At 40.2% G+C, this 15,965-nt stretch overlaps 1 protein-coding gene across 1 annotated transcript in view; it reads left to right on the top strand.

The window, feature by feature from the left end:
- epha10 (EPH receptor A10) overlaps positions 1–15,965 on the top strand; it is a 170,684-nt gene that overhangs the window by 110,115 nt on the left and 44,604 nt on the right. Inside the window, exons 4-5 of the mRNA XM_080862529.1 lie at positions 1,832–1,987; positions 6,613–6,942. Of these exons, the coding sequence (XP_080718655.1) occupies positions 1,832–1,987; positions 6,613–6,942 (486 nt within the window). The remainder of the gene's footprint in view (positions 1–1,831; positions 1,988–6,612; positions 6,943–15,965) is intronic.

The following is a 15,965-nucleotide window of genomic DNA, read 5'->3' as shown; positions in this document are numbered from 1 at the left end:
AGTAAAGCAACCATGTCTTATTTTGAGTCATATAAATAATTTTGAGTCATAATTTTCATGTTATAGCTTCTTTTGATTTAAAATGTAGGCCTCGATGACGCAGGTGTAGAAGCTTGTCAGCTACCATGTGGCAACCACTGGTTCTGAGGGTAAAATGTATATTCTCAGACTAGCTGCAAGTAGCTGGTACAGGTTGCTGGTAATTCTTCTGAAACTGATTGCTAAAGCTCCCTATTCACTTTCTGCAGCTGGTTGATGAGTGGTTGATGAGATTGCTGGCAGCCACTAGTTTGAAACTGGTCGCAAAGAAGCCTGAGTTTGCATGGCAACAAAGCAAAGACTTGCAGTTTACTCTCCAAACACAACTTTCACGTTAAAGCTAACATTCTCCATTCCTGGGTTATCTCGCACTTTTTCAAGTTTCACTACAGCTCGAAGAGTAAATGGTGATTATTTCTATACGAGTAAACTTGTACCATGCAAACTGCGGGCGACCACAGCAAACTGCTAGTGACCAAAGCAATTACAAGGAGCCTCTTTATAGGCGATTTCGCCTGGAGATAAACACCTAGCAACCACTCGTGATCTGGGTGTGGAATTCACATTTGTCCCTAGCAACTGGAGGTTGCCAGGGGGTTAACAACCAGTCCCTAGACTTGCATGGCTAAGGCCTTTGTTACCAAGTATTTCGTCCATAAATATTCTCAAAACCAGTATCTACCATCTGTAAACTAATTTAATGTCCACTAACTGGTTATGTCAATCACTAGTTTCTCACTCTGGGTAAAAATGAACATGCCTCCAAAGTTGGAACCTAACAAGACTGACGATGACGAAACAAAAAATGAGAAGGACAAAGAAAGGTATGAAAGGAATAAGAAAGAATAATGTGGCAGGAGAATGGAAAACGAGCAGAAGACTGGGAGAGAGGGGTAGAAAGCTCACTAGAGCTGTTAATGTAGACCCGCTGTTTAGAATACAGTCTCAGAAGAGAGGAGACCAGAGCATGGAGCGGTAGCTGGCTGCCTGATTTCACACCCATTATCACCTGCTACAAAAGCACGGCAAGTGGAAAATGAAACTGCATACAGGGAGAGTGTAAAATAAGCTGTTCTCAGTGAGTTTGAGTGTGTGTGTTTATGCACGCCCATTGTCACACTTGCACTGATAAGCTTCTGTTACATGGTGTGTACTCTTACACATGTAAGGTCATGAGTACTTATCACCTTTGTCCACGTTCTCACCTTTTGTATTTTGGTTCATGCATGCTTTGGGATAACTTCCAAATAAGGCGAAACAAGGGGAGAAAAAGCACAATGAAATAAAAAATCTTGGGCTTCGGAGCTTTGTGCCTGCACGATCCATTGGTTTTCTTTCATTTGCATAGCTGGTTCATTCCAGTTGCAGACTTTGATGCCATTTGCACAGGTCCACCGATCACATGTAATGTGAGAATTGTGTTTGTCAGATGGATTTAGCCAAAGTCTCCTCTACTTTTCTGCTCTAATCCTATCTTTTATCTCATCTATACTTCACTGAGGTCTCACTGGCTTTTCTCATTTTTCTACACTCATTCTTAATTTTCCCTCTCGTTCTTTCAAAGGCTTTAACGTGCTTAGTGAAATAGAGGCGCTTATGTGATTAAAAAAAGGCTCTAAACTGTTAGCATATCTGCAGAATTATCTTGTGAACGTGCAGTTCCTTGATATAGCAATATGTGTTTCATGTGTTCATTTCCCAAAAGGATATATTACATATATTTTTTTAAATGTATGTAATGTGATATATCACGTAATTTGGACATATCTGACAAACTGCTTTTCTTTTCCAGCGTGTCCACCTGGCTCTTACAAGATGTCGTCCAGACAGCAGGAGTGTTTCCCCTGCCCAGCCAACAGCGTCGCAGAAGAGGAAGGATCCATGGTGTGCTTGTGTGAGGAGGATCACTTCAGGACCCCTTTGGACAATCCCTCAGCGCCATGCACACGTAATAATAATAATATACTTGCACTTATTTATGTCTATATCTTCTTAAATTATATATATATATATATATATATATATATATATATATATATATATATATATATATATATATATATAATTATGCTAATACTAGTTCTAGTCGCACCATATAACTCATATAAGATATGATATTGAAATTTTGCATAAAGTATAGATTTTTATGTCTGTAAGCCAATCAATATCTCAACCTCCCATTCAGCTTTTGATATAGCTGCAATTGTCATTTATCCATTTTAACAATAAAGATCCATTTTCTTTATGTCTTAAAACAACCTGTCCTTCACCCCGTACCCTTTCATCCACCTTTCCTTTTTTCATGCTATTACCTCTTGGTCTGACCTGCTCCCTCCCCCCCAAGTCATGTTTCATCATCTTGTCCTCATCAACCCCATCTCCATGACTCATTCCTTGTACCCTTCACCTCTCCTTCACCATATACCCTTCATTGTATTGCATTCCATGTTTCTATAACCTTTCCCAGATTGTTGGCTAGGAGTAGGTCTCTCACAACACAGGATGCATGCCTTGTACTGCTCTGCTGATGAAAAAGTTGTGAAGTGTTTGTATAACTGCAAGCTTAAAGGATGAAAATACATAAGCAAAAATCTTGGTCTATAACTGGTTAATGACATCTGTTGCCTCGTTGGACAATTCCTCTTTGATCTGGAATAAAGAATAAATCCAGTCTTTTTTTGACATAGTATTTAAAGTAAATTTTCTAAGGAAGACTTTTCCTCTTTGACGTCTGTGTCATTGTATGTTTGAGGGTTTTCTGTAAATGTAACCACTTCCAACCTTTGTCTATTAGTATCCAAAGCTATATATGAAAGCGCCTCTTCACCCAAACCATTTTCTTTGCCTCTTAACATTTATCCCTTTTATATCTCCCATCCATCTTTCAAAAAAACCCATCACCCCATTTTGCCATCTCTTTGCTTAACCTTTTGCATTCTCTCAATATTCTTCCACCTTTTCTCCTGACATTACAGATCCATTTTCTGCTATACTTCCATTATCTACATTTCCGCTGGACCCCCCCCTTCTTTTTCTACCCCCTCCTTTTTGATGCCTCAACACCCTCTTCCATTCCCATCTCTCTGTCTTCTTAACTTGACCAGTCATCACTCTTCTTTCTAGCCACCGCCTCCTCGCATTTTCCTTACTCTTTATCCTTTCATCTGTTCCATCCATGCGTGTTATCATCCCATTTTTCTTCTCTCTGTCAAACCAAAATCTCATCCCTCTATCCTCGAGCGACTCTATATCCTCATCCCTTTTCGCCACATATTATTTGTTCATTCCTCACCTTTTACTTTTTCTGACCCTTTCTCGGCCTGATTCTTCTTCACTATGAGGCCAAACAGAGCCGTACAGGTTGGCCCTATTGATTTCTGCATGGAAAACAGCCTATTGATTATAGCTTAGTAATTAGATGGAGGAATAATAGGGTATATATCCTGAAAGTATTCAGGACATAAATCCATAGGGTCTCTAAGTTAGTGCATGTGTGTTTATATACGTATTCACATTGACTTGTGCGTTAGTGCGTACACACATGAATGAAAGTGTGTGGTCATGCTAGCTTTAATGGTAAGTGCAGTGGAGGGGTGTAATTATAATATTGATTGCTGAGCTCACTGATCCTGTGTGATAATATTCATAGCAGCCTAATGACCACATTAATTACACTATAGATTCTGTAATTATGATAATCCCCAGATTCTACTAATCCACCACACTGTACATTTAGAGAAAGAGTTTGATGAATCTAGCCTCATAAGAGTAAGAGAAAAAATTATGATTTTCAAAGATGAAGTGTTTGATATGTGCGCATTATTACGCCAGTGATTAAAGAACAACTGATTTTATTCTTCTCCCTTTTTAATGCTAGTGTAGTATCACGACCCTAATGTGTTTACCACACTGAGAATCAGAGACTGTGCACCTCATAGTTGCTTTAAGAATTCTTTTTGAAAAAGTTGAAGGAGCACAGAGCTTTAATTATAAGATTAAGCTTCATCTGTTACTTCATGACTCAACTGACTGCCATTGTTAATGGTGACGATTGAGTTTTTTCCATTAGAGCACACTGCTGCATTTCCCTTGGCAGCAATGGAGATGAAAAGTAGAACTTTAGAAATAGTTAATTAAAATTAGTCTTTAAATTCTTGTAAGTTTTGGCAGAGGAGAACTTCTGCTGACAGCTCCAGTTGTAACACAATAACTATTTGGAGAGGAAAAAAAAAAACTGGAGACAAGATGCATACCATTTGTCATCAGATGTTTCTGCAATTAAATCAGCAAAATCGTTGTTTGAGAATAACTGCAAAATGATGTTGCTGCATAATAATTATTTCTGATTTTGAAGACTGCACAATTTCAATTTTCTCTGAAAACTTAAAAAACTAAACTTGTTGTTTACCATAAATGTGCAGTGTTATGCAAAAGTCTTGAGCTACTCCTCATTTCTTTATATTTTGCTAGTTAAAATATGAAATGGGTGCAGTGATTTATTGAAGTTTATTGATTGATTGAATAGAAACAGAGTATATCTGGCAAAAACAGAGTTCTAATGAGCTTTGAAGTTAATAGTTGGTATCACTACCTTTATTCTTCAACATGCCAAGATGATCCCACACTGCTTCAACAATGTTGAGGTTAGTGCTTCAGAGTGGCCAGTCCACGACTTCCAGTGTTCCAGTGTGTGTTTCTATACGTCAGCCTTTTTGTCCTGTTTCCCTTCTTTAAGAATTGGTTCTTGACATCCACATTTCCACTTATAACATTCTCGATGAGGCTTTAGTGAACACGAGACAGATCAACTAAAGAGCCTGATGTAACTCTCAGGTTGCGTGCCAGGTCTCTGCTGGATTTTTTTCCTATTTCTTGGGGACATGGCTTTTAGATCTGATGTGGATAGGTCTGTCACTTCTTTTTGTCCTCCATTTGTCCAGTTTTCTCGCATTTTTCAAGGATGCACTATATAGCATGCTGAGATATGTCAAGTTTTCAACTAAAAGTGCTTTGGGAATCACCTTGTTGGTGCAAAAATACTCTCATGCCTGTCAGACTATGTTATCTCTGGCATAGATGTCCCTGATCTCATTTGATGAGATTAACTAAGAGGGGGTAGCATATAAAGATAACACATGCAGTTTAATGACAATGGTTTAAAGGGAAATGCAAGTTTTTCTGTATTGTATCATATTTTTGGAGGAGTAGAGATTGAGTTGAATAGTGATGTGGATGGGCTATAGGGAAAAGGGAGTTAGAAGGTTGGGACAGGTTAAGAGTAAAAGAGTGGGAAGAGTTGTGGAGGTGAAGTTTTAACAAGAGGCACTCGCAATGTAAGATGGAAAGAAAAGAGAAACCTTAAGAGAGTGAGGGACTGCAAGGCTAAGAAAGCATGAAAGTGGACAGAGACGTGAGAAAGAGGCCCAGCTGTGTCTGCATCTACTGTGTGTGTGCGAGTGTGTGTGTGTGTGTGTTCATAATGTGAATGTTTTCTGGGCTTATGTAACCCTGGGCACCACGTGTGTTTGGAAGCGGGATGCAGCTGTGGTGTGTGACGTGTTTGATGGCACGCACAGTGCAGCAAACCTTCACTTATTCATTACACGCACATGCACACACATACAAGGATGTATGTAAAATTCATGACCTTTAATGGACCTGTGCTTTCAGTGAGAAGAGGATATGAACCAAAAGACACTGAATGCTGACTTAGTGATAGGATGGAGTCCTCTGGTCTGGCTTTTTACAGCCTTCTACTGGATCGTATATTTTATTTTTTAGCTGTTGCGGGGGTTCATTTAGAAGTGGTTTAACTTTAAATGACATGTTTACACAGTTTTTTGTTACCTCTGTCATGTACTGTATAATGCTGAACTTTTGATACACACAGCCTTTCAATAGGCAGCTCACATCACTGCCCCTCATATCAAATCAGACTCGTGTTCCGGAAGAGATAAAACACTTTCCATGGCAAGCCATCTTTATTTACTAAGGGTAAAGGGAGGGTCTGTTTCACACAGCAGATGACACCAGTACATAATGGAAAAAAACGCTAATCTTTCAGACAAAAGGGAATGTTATTCTATTTTTTTTTTTTTAAATCAAATCCTGAGCCTTACCCCAAATATTTTCCTTCCTATATGAGCAATAATCCCTCCTCCGTCTCAGTCCAATACATCTTCTTAAAATATATTTTCAAACTGTCAAAGTATAATAATAATGCTACATACACTAATATTTCACAACAAGTACCTCAGATTTTCCCTCACCTATTTATGTAAAATGGTTCATATCACATCATATCACATCATTAAAATCAAAATTATTGTTCAAAAATTTATTTAATATGAAGGCAAAAGGTAAAAGTAACCTTCCAACACTGGCGCTTGATTATAATGATATTGTTGTTATAAATGCTTCTATACCCACCATAAAGCCTCTGGACTGTTGTATATCAAATTGCATGACAGTTCATTCAAATTGAGCACGCATTGTATTTTCTTACAAACTGCTCATGAGCGACCTGTGATAACTAATAAATCTAAATAATTATCTTTTTTTTTTCTTTCATAGGTCCCCCATCCCCTCCCAGAGACTTGACCTATACTCTGAAGCAGTCCACGCTGATCTTGGACTGGGCTGCTCCGTCCGACACAGGGGGCAGGGTGGATTTGACCTACAGTGTGGGATGCCGGAAGTGCATCGGGAGGCAGTGTGAGCCATGTGGGGCTAGCGTTGGATTTGTGCCTCAGCAGGTTGGCCTGACAGAAAGAACTGTGACTGTGGTCAATCTTCTTCCCAACACCAATTACACATTTACTGTAGAAGCCTTGAATGGAGTGTCAGAGCTGCTGCCCAACAAGAGGTTCTACACACAAGTCAACGTGTCAACAAGCCTGCCTGGTAAGTTCCATTTCAACCTTCAAAAACAAACACAAACATGTAAATGGAAAACATTTAAATTGCACTTAAACGTGGCACACTCCGAAACCAAAAAACAAACGACAAAGAATGCACCTTTTAAAAGATATTGCATTTGTACTCAGTAGGGACCAACAAGGACACGTCTGACATCAGGCAACATTATGTGTGAAAAATAGATGAACTTTAAATAAACTTGCACTACATGCGTTTCCAGTTTTGAACACTTTTTAACTCCACTTGATTTTGACTGAATTTCTAGTGGTTTTACAAAGTGTATGTCATCATTTCATCTGGTCAGACAAATTCTACTACTTTATTCATATTTTCGACATAAGAAAATCCTCTAAAAAATTATTTTGACCCCTATTTGAAACGTTTGAATGTTTTACTTGGAAATAACGCATGCATTTTTTATGATATCACCACAATCCGCTTTTACTTCTGCACACAACAAAAAAAGACATACACACAGATCATATTTATGTGCACTTTGTACTCTGTAAAACCCACTGTGACCTTTGCCTACAGCAAAATGTAGATTTACTGACATGGCATTCAGAAGCAATGTGTATTCTGTAGTGATTTGAATTTCTGTGTATTCTTTGAAAAAAGCACAAACTTCAATCATACACCCTTATACTGACAATATGTCTGTTGCTGCAGACAGGGCAGAAATTCTCATTGGTAGGGGAGATCTCATTTTCATCAGCAGAAGTTTTCAGCAGGCCATTAGCCAGAGGCTTGAAAAGCACTTTACCAAGTAGCCTTGTCACCCAGCACCGCAATAGCACTCACTATTTGGAGGAGCTCAAGTGTGAAAAGACCAAAACACACACATACACACACTAAAGATGTACAAGCCTACTTTCTGGCTTGAATGCTGACAAACATTCTTTTGTAAACAAACGTACACATGACTGTGCATGTTATACCGCCGCGCATATCTTTGAAAATGTTTGAGATCTTTGTTTGCGAAAGCTGAAGGAAATATGAATGATGAACATAATGATGCAAATGAAACATAGGTGGAAGATGGAATGAAAGGTGCTGTACAACAAACTATCTGATGGAGAAACAATGAGAGTGAGAATGGCAGAATGTGCTTTTGCCATTAATTGGAAAGTAGCTTAGAGAAATGGGCTGAATGATGAATGCTGTGCAGCATCTGTGAAGGCTGCAGGACTTGCTATGAATTTCCAGGTATTAAGTTCAGGATATATACTGTAAGACTTTATCGTGGGAAAGTGGGTTAAACTTTTGGATAGTTGTTATATTGAAAGTGTGGTTTTTGACTGAGGCATGCATCTAAGAATAAAAAAGAGAGTATATTTAACCTCCTAAGACCCAAACTCTTCCATGGCATGCATTTTTAATTTCTGTATGATATTTGGGCATGTTGGGACCTGATGAATGTAAAAACAATGAATTTTGGGGGGTTTTTTTACCTGATATTTGTTTCTGAGAAAAATGAGATCCACATATGAGGACATTTGTTAAAAAATTTCGATAGAACAGTGGCAGTGTGATGTCCTCGTAAGTGGATATCAGGCCCTTGTAGCTCAAAATTTAGTATTTTGGTCTAGACAACCCAAAATGTGATGTCCACATATGTGGATGCCAGGTCCTAGGAACTTAAGGAGATTTATGTTGAGTGTTTAAAAACAAATGTGTTTCTCAGGATCTTCTTTTTTGGACCAGCTTAAACTTGTATATAACACGAGTGATGGGCTGAAGCACAGTTATGTGTATGAGAACAAAGCACTGACATCACTTACTTGATTTGGGAGCTTGGGAAAAATTTGTATTTAGTGAAGCTTGCATTCTACTGTTTTCTCATTTTCACTTTATAGTTGAACAATGCTTCAGCATTAAGGGTCAGACAAGCTCAGACTCATTCAGAAAAGAAATCTAGCAGACACAGAACAATCTAGACATCACATTTTAGGTTCCCTATAAATCTAAATCCATTGTTCAGTCTGTGTTTACCTGATTTCTCCATCCATGAAGTTGTTACTCTGCTCCTGGAGCCAGTTATCTTGGCAGAAGAGTGGACATTGTAGTCCTAATGTTCCACTCCTGGAAACAGTTTTCTCGGGGCCTGACAGGATTTTAGGGCCTCCCCAACCCGGACGAGATTCTATATAATCGCATCTTCATGTATTGGGATTAGCTTAGATCAGTGTTTACCAACCGTTGGAGCCACAAAACATATTTCACATTAGAAAAATCACATGGCACACCACCAAACAAAAATGTCACAAAAAGCATATTGATAATTTTTCCCTGCGCACCAGGCACAGTGGAGTTGATTTGGTTTGTCCCAACCACTATTCATGCTAGGGCCTTAATCTGGGTCGGAATTTTCTCTAGGACCCAGGTCAGATTGACTACTTTTTCTTTTCAAATATTTATCTGTTGCTATTACGCGCTGCGTCGTCTCACGGCATGACTATTATGTAATTTCTTCTTCGTCGTCTTCTGTTTTACTGGCAGTTGGCAACCAATTTCATTAGAGCAGGTAGTTGTACTGCCCTCTAGTGGAAGAGAATGTAATTGTTCTGCACCTTACTCACACCAGTCGCTTAGAGCAACCCAACCTTTTTTGCGCCACGGACAGGTTTATGTCCAACAATAATTTGACGGACCGGCCTTTGAGGTGTTGCGTATAAATACAAAAAAAAAAAAAAAGCAGATAATCTTCCACTGCACGCCTGATCATTTCTCACGGCACACCTATATGTGCTGTGGCACAGTGGTTGGGCAATACTGGCTTAGAGTTTCCTATCAGTGCCAGAAAACCTCTATAGGTGCCAAGTTGGCAGCTTTATCAGGTCCCTAAACTACCACTGCATTGACATAAGAGTAATTGCTCAAGTACCACCTAGTGGTTTAAATTATTTATTCCCCACAAAGCGGGAGCTCAAAAACCCTATATTTTTCTCATTATTATTGTCACTGAAGTGAAGTCGTTCTCCATGTTCCACCAAATCCTGTGGAAAAATATCTGCACACGTTTGCCAGATGTTGACTTTTCTTACAGGTAACAAGTCTAATTTGAAGAGGTATAGCGGTGAGGCAGCATACTGTCTCTTTGAGTTTGTTTGCTGGAAACATCTGCTCATGTTTTTATCCAGTTATTGCGATGACAGCTGATAAACTTCGCCAATGCCCACATGTGGCTGGAAAAGCAAATCGGTTAGTAAATGAAAATTAAAGAAGTTATAAGCAGCGCAGAGCTGTTGATCCCTCAAATTAAACCACACCCACCAAAAAAATCCCTCAGACAGCTAAAATCTGTGAACGTGACTAGCAAGTGACAACTTGGCCTTCTTCAGCTTCCTGCATAAAATCCCGAACTCCAGGGTTTGGGATACTCTATCAGAAGTACAAACCTATGGTGAGCATTTTTTTCCTCATTGTCACATTTCTTTAAACCTTTCTCACTTTTATCTCCTCTGTCTGTCTGTCTTGTCAGCAGTTACCATGGCACTGATTTCTGGTTATTACGAGGTATTAAGGTATGAGTTGTGCGGCTAACCGTGTCGTCCAGGAGGATTGGACAAGGGTTAGGAGAGAGTGTTTTGCAGGGGTTTTAGAAGACTTTCTGTGACAGGGAGGATTTCGGCTGACATTTAGTGTGTGGTGTTTAATACTGTCTGTGAGACAGATGGAAGAAAAAAAAAAAGTGTGTGAAATGTGCCACAGAATAATTCCTGCATTTTCTAGGAGAGCTACCCTCCGTTGAAAGTCCTCTGGGAGAGGTTTACCTCAAGGTCAATGAAGGATCTGCTCAGTTTTATCAGATAGAAGCGGAAGTGATCATTAAAATGACGCAATATTAAAACTTGACATACAAAGCCTGCAAACAAATTCAATAATGGTTCACTTGGTCTTATTGTCGCTGCATGATAAGTCCGGTTTTCATTTTGTTGTTCATCTGATTTTTATGTATCTGCGGGATACCGTCTGAAGTTCTGTAAAGCCAGGTCAGCTCCAGAATTGCAAAAAGCATTTCTGTATGGACCTTAGCTTTGTGTCCGCACCTGTGTGTGCACCTCCCCACCGAGACTTTACATATCACGGTGATTGGCCTCATCAGTGACAACGATGAGGCCGCCTACAGGGAGGAGGTGGATCGTCTGGCTGAGTGGTGCGACACAAACAACCTGCTGCTTAACACCGAGAAGACCAAGGAGCTCATCGTGGACTACAGGAGGAATGCTGACCCACATCCACCCATCCACATTAAGGGGACGGCTGTGGAGCGTGTGAGCAGCTTCAAGTTCCTGGGAGTCCACATCTCCGAGGATCTCACCTGGACGACCAACTGCTCCAAGCTGGTCAAGAAGGCTCACCAGCGCCTCTTCTTCTTGAGGACTCTGAGGAAGAACCACCTGTCCTCAGACATCCTGGTGAACTTCTATCGTTGCACCATCGAGAGCATCCTGACCAACTGTATAACAGTCTGGTACGGGAACTGCTCTGCCTCGGACCGGAAGGCGTTGCAGAGGGTCGTGAAAACTGCCCAGCGCATCGCCGGAGCACCACTTCCTGCCATAAAAGACATCTACAGGAAGCGGTGTCTGAAAAGGGCTGGGAAAATCATCAGAGACCCCAGTCACCCATCACATGGACTCTTCACCCTCCTGCCCTCTGGGAGGCGCTACAGGAGCCTCCGGACTAAGACCACCAGGTACCGGAACAGCTTCTTCCCCACAGCTGTCAGACTCCTGAACTCTGCCTCCTGACATCTGACCCACGTTAACTCATGGACTGAACATACACACACACACACACAATGGACAACTGTACCCTCAAACACACAATAATAACATGGAGTGAACCACCACTCACAACCACTAGCACTTTATATAGCCTCTGTAGAAATTATCCACACCCTCACTTACCTTAACTGCACTACTGTATAGCCCTGTGTAAACAATCATTCTGTACATACGATAATTTTTAACCCTACAACTGTTTACAACTTGCATAGTTCCCATTTCTGTATAGCTGTATATCTCAGATTCCTGTAAAGTTATTTATTTCATATTCTGTATAGTTTTTCATATTTATATCCTGTCCATATCCTGTACATAGATTGTACTCACTACAGCCTGTACATACTTATAGTTATAGAATATTCACAACATACTTCATACCGTGTACATTATAACATAATAGACCCATTTCTGTAATATACTTACATATCTATATTATTGCTAATATATATTGTAATATATCTATATCACTAAGCACTTCTGGATGGATGCAAACTGCATTTCGTTGCCCTGTACCTGTGCATGTGCAATGACAATAAAGTTGAATTCTATTCTATTCTATTCTATCAAAACTCGCTGACCTTTATAAATACTGCAGTAGGGATTTGGAACAAAGCTAGCACATATCAGCAGACTCACACTCTGGCCTTTTTTTCTCTCTAGCCACCTCATCATCTCTTTATTACTTTGTTCTTTTTCTTAACCTCCTCCCTTCCTTTGTAAACCGATCTCTTCTTTTTTTACCCTCTATTTCCTCCCTCATTTCCCTCCCCACATCCTTCCCTGCTCTCCCCATAAGCTCACTATTCTTAGATGGTAATTTCTCTCCTACTCACTGCCACTCTTTCCGCTATCTTTTCCTTTTTCATCACCTGTCCTGACATGATCACCACTGCCCTCTTTTCCCCCATCTCTCTTCTTCTCTCTCTTAGGACTATTTTCTCCCACCTTTCCTGATTGCGCCATATTTGTTTTTCGGTGCAGAGTAAGCTTGTTAGCAGTGGGTGGCATTTTTTGACTGGCAGCTGAGGGTGGAGAAAGCCTGACAACTTAAGGGCACAATCTGAACCGAGCTGCTGAGAGAAAGTGCTGCTGGATACTATACCATGTTAACCTGCCGCCCCAGCCGCACATGCAAGATACACCAGGGGCAATTTTCATCTATAAAATGCAAACACAAGCTTCTCTCTCCCTCGCCCGCTTTCATTGGAAAATCAGAATCTTATGCAAATCATTAGAAACAGCAGTTTAGAGACTGTCGGTCTTTAAACCTTACAAAAAACGACATACAAATTGAATTCTTTGAAAATATGCAGTTGAACTGGATGCTTGCACATGCACATCCTCCCATGCAGATGGGGTTTTATCAGGACTCTCCAGGCCACCAGGGGGAAAGGGGAGTTTTGCATGGCGTGTCAAGGATGGATAATAGGGAAAAGGAAGAGTAGGGGATAGAAACTGGAGGGGATGGGACATGAGCTGGGTAAACGGGAGATCAATTTTCCCTAAGGCTCATGGGGCGCCATATCGAGGTGGATTAGGGGTGCATATATAAGCGAAAGAGTGCACCAGACCATGTGTCTATGGCCATACTTTGCTGTGCTTGCATGACATAATTTCTGTACATTGGTCCATGCTTCATTTCTTTTCTTAAAAAAAGATATCTTGCTTCAGAATTGTTCAATATATATGTGTGTGTGTGTGTGTGTGGCCCCCAGTGATACATCCAAAGCCCTTTAGCTAAGGCAGGGAAGAAGACAGGGATGCAGGGTAGCTGTAGAGATGGGGTGGAGGTGCAGGTCAGGGAGGAAGGATTGGCATTTCAATATCCTGAGAGGATTACTGGCCGTGCTTTGAGATGGCTGGTCCCCGCGGAGATACATAGGCCTTAGAGATGGATGCATAAAGGGAGGAGAGGAGAGGGGAATGAATATAGAAGTAGAGGGATAGAGAAGAGAGCGGTGTGGCATTGTGAGGAGAACGCCTGGATGTGGAGAAAAGGGAGCAGGGGTGAAGAGCAAAAGCGAGAAGACTTAAAAGAAGAAACAACGATCTGAAACCATATTTTTAAAGACGTACATATCAAAACTGCTTAATACATTTTTAAAGTTGTGTGTGGACAAGCGTTAGGGTGAGATGGTTTTGAGATAAAAGTTAGGAAGCATAAAGCATGAAAGATGACTTAAAGCAAGTAAAGTAGCACAGGGTGCATAGCAGAAGAATAAAATGTTTAAAACTGAAGGCCACACAAACTGAAAAAAGTGTGATGGAGACCTTGCAATACTTATGAAAGAAGTTCAAATTTGCTGCAATTCCTACACAAAATATCCATAATATATGTATATAAGAAAAACTAATAAAATCATAATATGAGAAAAGGGAGCCCAACCAAATATTGCTTATGGGGGTGCAAGCCAAATATACAGGAGACATAACTTATTACAAAACGACTATTAAATATTGAAATGAAAAGTCACTTAAACTTTCAGATAAATGAAATAAAGTAATGTAATATTTTTCCTTTAAAATTAAAGCAGGGTTGTAGAAGGAAATAGAAAAATGTTTTTAAATGAAGTACAAGAAGGTTACATGCAGTACTTGGGTAATGTACTTATTCACATTGCCTACTATGGCAGAAAGATAAAAAAACGAATGGAAGCTAATTGAGGGTGGGGTTGTCTCTGATTCTCTGAATCAAATGGGTACCTTAAAAAACTATGGTACACATGTTTGCGTTTGAAGACTTGAACTAAAGTTTAAGTCTGAATTAACTTGGGATCAGACTTTTCTTGCATTATAATGGGAGGGGGGTGTTGAATATTGTTTTTTCCATTCACTCAGTGAACGAAAGAGACACTTCAAATACCAAGGTATGAAACATTGTTTCTTTGTCATTTAGTTTCCAATTGCCGTTTTTATTTTTTCACTTTCACACTTCTCAGCCTTCTCCCCCCTTCAGCCCTTTGCATGAAGGCATTTGGATCCTTTCTGCCTCCTTAATTAGAAGTGATGGGAAGGTGAGGCTTCAGCAGGCACCAAATGAATAGAGTCATCAAGCTACTTTTCAGGACTATAGCCCAGCCACTTAAGACGCTTTGTCACCCTGTGATGGGAATTTTAATTGCCTACCTCTTGGCTTATAATTGGAGTCTATGAAGAGGCACTCTCAGTGTTCAGTGTGTGTACTCTGTATGTGGATTTACAGGCTGTTCCTTGTTGTTCAGGGAATTGTAGAGGAATGCGTATGAATGAAAGCAAAGCTCGGAGATAGCTGATGACACGAAGACACAGCGTATTCCTCATAATCATATTATCATGAAGCCTATCTTTGATGCACATCTTTTGTCGAAACCCCTGCCGGGAGAGGGTAGACAGGTGAAAACACTTAAGGTTGCAAGCAGACTAGAAAGAAAAAGTTCAAACTTCCAAAATGCTTTTCATGTCTCACTTTCTCTAATACTCTGTGACGTCTTTATCGTGCCTCTGTGGAGAGCGTGGCGGCGTTTGTGTGTGCGCGCCGTCTGGGTTTCTTGTGGGGTTAGTCGCTGGAGGAGAGGGGAAGGCGGCTGCGTCCTGCTGTGCGAAATAGAGAGAGAGCAAGTTGTGTGGAGATGCAGCTGTCTTTCTGAATGACAGTACACTCCTCTCTGATACAGCGGTAGGTGGGTGACAGACAGTTCAGCTCATCAGACCAACATTGCACGCACACAGACACCTCTTTTCTCATTCGCCGTGCATCTTTTTATACAATTTCATGCATAAAATTCCAGGGGGAGGGGTTACAGTACAGTTTATCCAGCAGAGGTTTAACAATGCGCCAAATGCTTAGTATGTCAATCCATCCCTTAATTTTCAAGACACGGTTTTGTGTTTGTGTGAATGCTTGTTTGGAAGTTTTTTCATGAAGGGGGATAAACAGGATGAAAGAAGGGGAAAAACATCCACAGCCATGATCACTTGATCATAATTAAACTATTAACTTAATAAAAGACTACATTTCAAATGGAAGACTGTGGATGTATTTTTGCAGCTTTTGTCATACATCTTAAAAAGAGCTCATGTTTTACTCTTTATTATAGGTTATATTACTCTTTACATTATAGCTGCTGTCTGTCTCACAGTCCTCAAGTAATATCAGCTCTTAGTCAAGAGCTGCACTTAAGCACACTTTCAAAATATCTGTATTCATTTGTCGATGCAAGTTTGTGTCATCCTAGTTTT

The sequence above is a fragment of the Rhamphochromis sp. 'chilingali' genome, assembly GCF_963969265.1.
Source record: "Rhamphochromis sp. 'chilingali' genome assembly, chromosome: 17".
NCBI lineage: Eukaryota > Metazoa > Chordata > Actinopteri > Cichliformes > Cichlidae > Rhamphochromis > Rhamphochromis sp. 'chilingali'.
Note: the sequence above shows the minus strand (reverse complement) of the source record. Positions and strands in the feature narration are given on the sequence as shown.